The sequence below is a fragment of the Micropterus dolomieu genome, linkage group LG19 (genome assembly GCF_021292245.1).
Source record: "Micropterus dolomieu isolate WLL.071019.BEF.003 ecotype Adirondacks linkage group LG19, ASM2129224v1, whole genome shotgun sequence".
In the NCBI taxonomy this organism is placed as follows: domain Eukaryota; kingdom Metazoa; phylum Chordata; class Actinopteri; order Centrarchiformes; family Centrarchidae; genus Micropterus; species Micropterus dolomieu.
Window position 1 is genome coordinate 21,573,740 of NC_060168.1, and position 9,208 is coordinate 21,582,947.

At 39.0% G+C, this 9,208-nt stretch overlaps 2 protein-coding genes across 6 annotated transcripts in view; one reads left to right on the forward strand and one right to left on the reverse strand.

Annotated features, from left to right (window-relative positions):
* Window positions 1-1,756: 1,756 nt before the first annotated feature.
* si:ch73-335m24.2 (protein eva-1 homolog C) overlaps window positions 1,757-9,208 on the reverse strand; it is a 9,726-nt gene continuing 2,274 nt past the window's right edge. For 2 of the 5 annotated variants that reach the window (XM_046031015.1, XM_046031017.1), the window contains exons 2-8: window positions 7,466-7,671; window positions 7,229-7,352; window positions 5,408-5,560; window positions 5,008-5,151; window positions 4,856-4,927; window positions 4,688-4,768; window positions 1,757-2,230 (exon numbers count right to left, since the gene is read on the reverse strand). In XM_046031015.1, the coding sequence (XP_045886971.1) occupies window positions 1,845-2,230; window positions 4,688-4,768; window positions 4,856-4,927; window positions 5,008-5,151; window positions 5,408-5,560; window positions 7,229-7,352; window positions 7,466-7,671 (1,166 nt within the window). In that variant the 3' untranslated portion in view covers window positions 1,757-1,844. Of the gene's footprint in view, window positions 2,231-4,687; window positions 4,769-4,855; window positions 4,928-5,007; window positions 5,152-5,407; window positions 5,561-7,228; window positions 7,353-7,465; window positions 7,672-7,953; window positions 8,171-9,208 lie in introns of those variants that run through there. The other 3 variants (XM_046031019.1, XM_046031020.1, XM_046031016.1) reach the window with 3 other exon arrangements.
* Window positions 8,222-9,208, forward strand: part of clic2 (chloride intracellular channel 2) — a 12,649-nt gene continuing 11,662 nt past the window's right edge. The window contains exon 1 of the mRNA XM_046031022.1: window positions 8,222-8,358. The gene's annotated coding sequence lies outside the window, so the exon portion shown is untranslated. The remainder of the gene's footprint in view (window positions 8,359-9,208) is intronic.

The following is a 9,208-nucleotide window of genomic DNA, read 5'->3' on the forward strand; positions in this document are numbered from 1 at the left end:
AAGGCCGCTCACTGCACTAAAACAATCTTTATTATGTAGAATGACTTTCTTTGTAATGCACAGTCTAAAGTTGTTTCAACATTTTTACATCAAAACAAATGTAGGCAGCATATTTGTTAAATGAACTGAGGTCAAATCTTTGTCCTCAGTTATTTTTTTGACATTTATTTAGAGAACAAGTCATCTGATGTTAATGTTCATCCATCCATCCATCCATCCTCAACCGCTTATCCTGCGTACAGGGTCGAGGGGGGTCTGGAGCCAATCCCAGCTGACATTGGGCGAAAGGCGGGGTACACCCTGGACAGGTCGCCAGTCCATCGCAGGGCCACACATAGACAAACAACCACTCACACTCACATTCACACCTAAGGACAATTTTAGAGACACCAATTAACCTAGCCTGCATGTCTTTGGATATGTTAATGTTAATAATGATTATAATAAACCTAGTTTGTTTATCCTTCTACTGCACTACATCTCAGAGGTATATTTTACTTTTTACTGCACTACATTTGTCTGACAGCTTTACTAGTGTTACTTTTCAGATTTAAATATTTCATACCCCTCCAGTCCGGTGAAAACTCTCTCCAAATATGGTGAAAAAAGTCGCCTACTTCTTAAACTAAACAATTAAAAATACATTGTATAACCTGCATTAAAGTGCATTGTCACAAAGCTGAAAACAGGGCTTTGACTTTTTAGAGATCTGTGGTTCCACAGGACAGCGACGCTATATGATGATATTATGATGCATTGCTGTAGATTACCAACAGTTAGGCCTGGACAATAAAACAATAACAATAATTATCGTTATATAATTTTTTTCAATAACAATATAACAAATGTTCAATAAATATTCAATAATTTTTTGATTTTATTCACTTAAATCATACACAAATTAGTACTTAATTTTAAGATGTTTATTTTTTTGAGTAAAAAGGACTGAAAAATGCTTTCACTTAATTTTACTCATGCATATTTGTTGACAAAGCTTTTAAAGCTTTTATCATAATTGTTTGGAATGTTCTACCTCAGGATTGTGAAGTGATGCACTGTTTGGCCTCAAGCTTTTGTTATCTTCTGACCATAAAGAAGAGTTTAAACCACAATTAACCATCAGGTTTCTTCAACTTTCACTCAGGAGCAAAAATCTGCCTTTAAACTCAAAAGAAATAACGGTTTGATACATATCGTAATAATTATCGATATCGAAAGATGTGAAACCTTCGTCCATCCCTATAATAGTATATAAAGTAGTTCCAATTACCACAACCTTAACAACTAAATCATTAAAATGCACATTAATGCAGCAGAAATGTTAATCCAAAAACATATATATATAATATATTATGTCTTGTGTTATAACAGATACTTTAAGTGCATTTCACTGATAATACTTTACTTAGGTAAACATTTCTATTTGCGACTGCCTTTCCTAAGGTCGTTTAAAAATATTACATTTTTATACTTTTGCACTTCTTCAATGTTTTCAATCTACTGTATTTCTACTGTTGTCTTTGTATCATTCTATTTAGTCTTTCTTTTATTAATAGTCCTATTTTCTGGTTTTATTTGTTTATTTGCCTTTTTATACTTTTTGTAAAGCACTGGCCTTTGTGTATGAAATGTGCTAAACAAATAAACTGTAAAAATGTATTTTTACAGTGTGATATTGCTACTTTTAATTAAATAAATTATCTGAATACTCTTTCCACCACTGTTGGTCGTGAATGACAATACATAGAAAAGGAGGAACTGTCAAATTGTTTTAAAAGTAAAATAAATGTCTGTATGTGGACACTCAACAGAAGCTGTAGTTGCACTCATCCAGGTGACTTCTCTCAATTGTTGTAGGTTTTCATTTTGTGAATGGCATAAGGGCTGGAGTCTCGATGTGGCCAAATGTCTCCGTTGGGCAAATCTCTCGTCTGTTCCACCTCGCGTTCGACCATCTCTACTGTCAAAGTGGAAGGACTGAAGATGTCAGTAGTGCGGTAGGATTGTGTAAGTCGACAGAAGGACGACGTGTCTGAGATGTCATCGTCAAAGAGGTCCTCCATGAGCTCCTTGCGCTGTCTGCGAGACGCTTTAAGCTCATCGTTCAGCTCAGAAAACAGATCTTTAACATCCCTCACTAGTGTGGAGCGCAGACCAAACAGGCAGAGCAGGAAAACCAGACCAGCACAGATGCCAGAGACAAAGTAGAGAGCCACTCGCTCTGGGAGACCTGAAAGAATGTGCTCACATAAGATGCAGCAGATTCACAGTTGTCTATCCAGTTAAACATCTTGGCCTTCTGCACCAAATTATCTCTTTAAGGACCCTACTGGTGTTATTACATGCGTCAACCAATTTTCTTGCTTACACTTTGCATTACTGTTGATAATTTAAAACATTTTTACATTGTTTAATGCGCTTTTACCTTCCCAAGCAGTCCTGTCAATACTACATGATAAAATCTACTTGCAGAGGTTTTAAACTTAATTAAAATACCATAAACTTTGATTCATTCACTGAACTCACCCTGCCTGTATCGGGACAGGCGTCTTTATGGGACAGGCCTTTAATTATTTTACCATGTAAATCTAAATGACTTATACTTTAGTGCTCATTGTTTCCGTGAAATGAACTGAACAATTTAATTATGGAGAATCTAACTGATGTAACGATCTGTAGCATGTCCACATTGACAAAAGTTTAAATATTTATATTGGTGTGCTCTAAGCAGCTTAGCTCAAGCAGGTGACTCGGTGGGTTTCAAGAGGCTTTATACATCCAGAGAACTTCTATAAAAATCAGAACGGACTTCTATTTGACCCTTGGCTAAGCAACGCCCCGAATACATAGCTGACCAATCACAGCGCAGTATAGGACTCGCTCTAACTGAGGTCTGACACTGTCATGTCTGTGCTCAATTGACTCTAATGTAAAAGGAGTCGTTTTCTAGCTTTTTTTCACAGTATATTTTATCAAGATACGGTCAAACGCTGTTCCTGGGACACTTGTAATAATTACAGTCGCTACCCAGAAGTACGATTTATTCTCTTTCCAAAACCTAAAACAAATCCAGAAAAATTTCGGCTGTGGGTTGTTCCTAATGTGATGTTAGTTAGCTAACGCTAGCTAATTTCCTACTGAATACAACATAACAAAGCCCTACTCATCTGCTTTTTAATGATTGTAATAATGAATAGAGGCCTACCCAGCTTTACAGGAACAGTGTTGATTCTTAATATCATTGTCTTTTGTCTCAATCGTCAGGGCATCACTTGTACTGTGATTGGTAGGCTTTAGCTTCAATTATTAATTTTTTTTATGTCTGTTTGAGTCAGTTTGACAGCCTGAATACAACCTTCAAATGTATAATGCAACTGCAAAAGTGTCTGCTTCTTTTTGAGATCGCTTCTTCCAACAAAATTGAAGGTATTTCTCCGGGGAGTGCAGTAATAGACAATGGCAGCGCCAACAGTTTGTTCGACTTAGTAACAGTAACTAATGGGGGCGGGGCTTAGCGAAGGGTCAATTGAGACCTGCGTTTATTGGTCAAAACAGGTAGCCACACCAGGCCAGTAAAAGGGACAGGCGACTAATTGGGAGAGTTTTTTGGTATGTATTTGATCACTGGGAATATGAAGTTGTGTTCTGTACATTTCACAGTCATTTTGTCCGCAAATGTCCATATTGGCTGTTCTTTGTCTTAATGAACATGGATGTTTTAATGATTTCTCCCACCAGCACACAAATGCACCATCCATCCATCCATCGTCAACCGCTTATCCTACGTACAGGGTCGCGGGGGGCTGGAGCCAATCCCAGCTGACATCGGGCGAAAGGCGGGGTACACCCTGGACAGGTCACCAGTCCATCGCAGGGCCACACATAGACAAACACCAGTCACACTCACACACACCTAAGGACAATTTAGGGTCACCAATTAACCTAGTCCGCATGTCTCTGGATGGTGGGAAGAAGCCGGAGCACCCGGAGAGAACCCACGCAGACACGGGGAGAACATGCAAACTCCACACAGAAAGGCTGCGGCAACCGGGGTTTGAACCCGCGACTTTCTTGCTGTGAGGCGACACTGCACCACTGTTCCGCCCCCACAAATGCACCATCCCGGGAAATTCAAAAAAAGAAAAGCAAGCTTTCAGCTGTTGCCATTCATTGATGATGTAATCTTGACAAAACATTTAAACTGATTTAGACTGATTACCTGATATCTTAAGCAGCTTTCACATGTGCTAGTTCATTTTAATATACTATAATGAACTGGAAAGTGAACGAATGGCTGAGTGAAATGAGAAAAAACTATGATATTCTTTGGAAAATAGTCAGCAGTAGTGCAAAGTATTTATGCAAATTCTGCATCACTACATAGAAAAATGGAGGGGAGCCATTGTTATATTTTTAATATGCTCAGTTTAAGCTAAAGGAGCACAAATAGGCTTGGACGGGCAGCTACGACGTACTTTAAATGCAATGTGATTCAGCATTCAAATGTCTCCCATCAATTTTTCTATGTATTACTTCTGAAGCCCATTCTTCCACTGAGTTAATGTCAATTTTGTGCAACTAAAATGTGCTAAAACACCTGTATGGTCCATTAAATATGATCTAACCACAACAATATTACATTTACATGCAACCCTAGCCTGAGGTCTACAGGCACCAGTGCACATACCCAATATTTTTTCAATGATCTCCAGAGAGTTGGTTAAGAGCACATTTTGAGGCCTGTAGGTGGGGCCAGTGTACCATCCACCTGCAGGTGAAGAGGGGTCTGGGCTCAGACGCCAGTCAAAGACTGCTGCATGCAACAAAACCTGAGAATTTTCAATCTTACTCTCACCGTGTGTGTAGTCTGAGATCATGAAAGGATCTGTTGACCCTCGACCCACATCTTCCAGAAGATACCGAGGCACTGAAGAGAAAATGAGAGATTTTTACATGATGCAGCAAACCATGTCAGTCACAAGTAGTAACTTCCGGTTCGTCACGTACCACAAGTGAAGGACACTCGCAGGTGTTTCCTGGTGCCGGGAAAGCAGGGGTCCCCGAAGGTTTGAGTATCAGCCAGTACTGAGCAGTTCGCTCTGCCATGACACCTGCGTGACACCTTCCTCAGAGCCGAAGGTGACAAACACTCTGGAATAAGTTCAATAAGTTTAGTAAAATTAATAACTGCAGTCAGTTAAATATTGTACCATTGTGCTCTGGTGTCAACAATACAGTTGTGATTAAACGGTCTCACTGAAGATGTGCCAGTGAACAAATCATTTCTGTGCATAATTCAACTAATGTTTAATTAATGTGTGCAAATAGATAAATAGAGCACATCAGTTAATCTCCACTGTGTCTATACAACTGATGTTTTTTGACACTCAAGCGCCCTGTTTCAGACCCATGTCATTATGTGATCCAGGTTCCTGAGGACAGTAGGGACTCCCATGCAGCAGGTGTCCAAACGTGGCCGAGTAGATGGCGAGGACAGTTTCATTTTTACACATCAGCCTCAGACGCTCATTTTCACATACCAGCCTCGTGCTGTGGTGCTCTGAAAAACAGATGAGATGCACACAAACATAATACATAATTACAGAAAGGAGTATTTTGATGAACATCTAGTTTGTTCATGTTGAGCTCATCACTATGAATAACATATTTCATTGTCTTCCTTTAAGACAGTGATTTCATATGTGTCGGCAAATCAAATGACTCACGTGGGTGAATCCGTAATAGTTGAGATCATCTACTTTTATTACTGATTTTGTTTTTAAAAAATATGTCTTTCTGCTGAACCCTGTGTGCAGAACAAATCTATCCAAATGTAACTGTGGTCTCTATGCGCTGCATATTTCAAAGAAGAGATATTTATTTGATTATGTTCCAAGACCATGTGCTTTGTGTTTGATGGTTGGAGATGAAGCTGATGGCTTTCATCATAAACTCTTTCAAGCTTTGACAGTGAGAGAAACAGATTATTTAAACAATACTAAGGGTTTAATCCAAGCCATGTTAAAGACATTATTCAACAACAAAAAATATAAAATTAAAGTTTGTTAAAATAACACTTGAATATTTATCAGTGTTTTCTTTATTGTTTTGTATTTGCTCCCTTCTGTTAACTTACTTCATTAATGTAGTTGCATTATGTTTCTACATTATGTCTATCAGGTCAGCTGAGTCAGTGAACTCTTTTAAGTCCCTTCTTAAAACATACTTTTATAGGAGAGCTTTTCCCGATCTTATTTGACTTTATTTTATCCCTTTTATTTTATTGTATTTTACTAATTTTATATTAAATTTTCATGCTCTTATCTTTTTTTTGTATTATTCTTTACACTTGTTAAAGCACTTTGTAACTTGTTTTTGAAAAGTGCTCTACAAATAAGGATTATTATTATTATTATTATTATTATATTAGGACTGATCCTGAATAGTCGAAGATTGATGCTTCGATGGGCGGAGCCTGATTCGACTCTCAATCTCACAGTCGAAGCTTCGCAGCAAAACAAGGATGATGTCATTTTCTATAGTCCTAGTCTATATACTTCCTTCGGGAGTAATTTTGGAATAAAAGAAGTCAAATTTATGTTATTGTTGTGTGGTTTGTGTGTATATCACAATGTGGTATTCAGTGCATGCTTTCCAAATCAGTCAGTAAAAATAGGGATGATGTTAACTGTGATTGATCGACTATATCTCAATCAGGTTTTAAGTCACTACAAGTTGATTTTCATAGTTAAATGATCAAAAGTCGGCGGCTGCCTGAAAGATAGAAAAAGATGCATTCAATAAAACTATGGCAATTATTGTTCTAAAAAACATAATTGCCAAAGTTTGTGAATAAGTTGTTTTTCCAAACAACTCCACTCAAGGTCCATTCATTAGCCTATTCCAGAGCTTTCAACCATATCACACTTCCTCCAATAGCAGATGAATTTGGCTCAATTTTCATAAAGAGACATTTGTTGTTGTTGTTGTTGTTGTGTTCTGTTAAACTTATGAGTCAATAAGAACAAGAAGTCCCAAAAGTGCCATGAATGAAATCGTAACAGCCAGTGAACTTGCTTGTCAACAGCCCTCCATGACAGCAAATTGCATCTTCTGATGCGTGAAATGGTTGAAAGCCTGGGGGAAAAGCTAGTAGGATGACCTTGAGGTAAGATTTTTTTTGCCAGATCACTATTTGAGTGTCTACATAATAAGTATAGCACCATACCTGGTCTGCACTTATAGGAGACTAGAAGGTACTTGCTGGTGAGAGGACAGGGGTCCTGCCCAAACACTGGACTGAAGACAGGGATGTGACAGGACTGGTGATCCTGACACTCTGACAGTACTTTCTGCAAGGCAGGGAAAACATGTTGACTACTGCTGTGTGAGACATGAAAGCATTTGAGGGTGCTTTTATAAAACATACACTGTTTCACATTCATCTCACTGTAGCTTTATGTACCTCCATCGCAACTGGGGAAGTGCATTCTTTATCCTCCTCCACAGTTATGTTTGTGTTTGCAGAGGGGCATAAATGCTGATTAGGAACACGTCGTCCATAGAAAGCTGACAGAACCGTCACAGACGTCCTGGAGGGACACTCGATGATGAGCATGTCTCCATCACAAGCATGAGCCGTGTGGTTCTTCAGGATGGTGTGAAGATATACTAAAAAATAACACAAGGTGATGTTAATTTCACTTTTATGGCCCGGATCAGACAGAACGCGTTCTATGCAGCGAGAGGCGCCGTTTTTTAATTGTAGCCTATTCGCGTTTTTCCATTGTCCAATCGAATGAATGGACAGACAGGCCCAATGTTGTGCTGACGGAAGTTTACAGTTGCTTGGATTGTCCGGAGACTGCAACAAACTGGCCCCAACTCATCCTAAAATACGCCTTAAACCGACCATCATTAAGACGAAGCTACTGGACCAACTGGTAGGCTTACCAGCAGTGTCTCCTCATTCTGAGGTATCATGTAGGCTATAGGCTACACACGGATCTCCCTTTCCCTGTCTCCTGCGTGTTAAAGCAGATGTTTTTAGCAACAAAGACACAGACCTGTGAGTTGTGATCAAGCTTCAGCTAATTTGAAAGTTATTAATTAGCGGCAAACCAAAGATTAGCCTAGGCTACAGATCGCTGGCGCCCATCTTTGATTAGACTTACAGGACAGCTGATTCGGTGGTTGCCTAGCAACATAAAAAAAAGCATTGCTGTGGGCCTCGCGTTTTTGAACCTGCAAAGCGCTTAAGTTAAGGACTACTAGCCAATCAGAAGCAGAGAAGGGCAGGTCAGTGAGTAGCCGGTCAACAGAGGGCTTCCGTTCAGCTGGAGCAAGAGTTTCATAGTGGTGAGTTATTAATCTATAACAAAAGTATTTTTCATCCACAACGTTTTAACTGAGCTCTGTCTCTACATCACAGTAACAACTTCATGTCCATTGACTGCCTGGAGGGTAGCTAGTGTTTGGAAGGGAGAGGAGAGGTGTGCTGCAGCATCCCTTGGCGAGCATTAGCCTATATGATGGGCATTTAGGGAAACGGCTCGAAACGGCTGGACTACAAACAAGCTGTTTTCAGGCAGTGTACAGCAGAATTTTCTGTGGTGAGATGGGAACTCCCTTTGGGGTGGACTTTGGGCTTTTCCACTTTGCAAACCTAGTACATGCACAAAAAAGGTATATAACTCAAAAAAGGAGAGGTAAAAAGCTAAAAGCATAATACCGCCTCTTTAATGTCAGTTTCATCTCGTTTACAGTTTTTTTCAATTGCTAAGATGCAATGGTCACAACTGAAGACACTTTTTCAAAACTCTTCACACAGTCTGCAATACCAACATGCGTCTTGGCCAAACAGTTAATCTGACCTCCAAAAGTCACTCAAACCACCAAACACTGGCAACAATTCTCATTTAGAAAGCATACAGCCTCACTCATAAAACAATGACCTGTAAAACACTTAAAACAGGGAGCATTACATAAATGAAGAACTTTTATTTTTGAAGCATGAGCAAATAAACTAGGTTTTCATTATACAATAACAATAACATATTTTCACTTTGACGGTACTGTAACAAGTATATGTAACAAGAATGCGTCACAAATGCAGCAATATGCTTGAATATCCTTTATTTTTTCTATATCTGTGGATAGTATTGTAAACTGTGAAAAATCTTACTGTAAGTTGAAACAAACCCCCCCC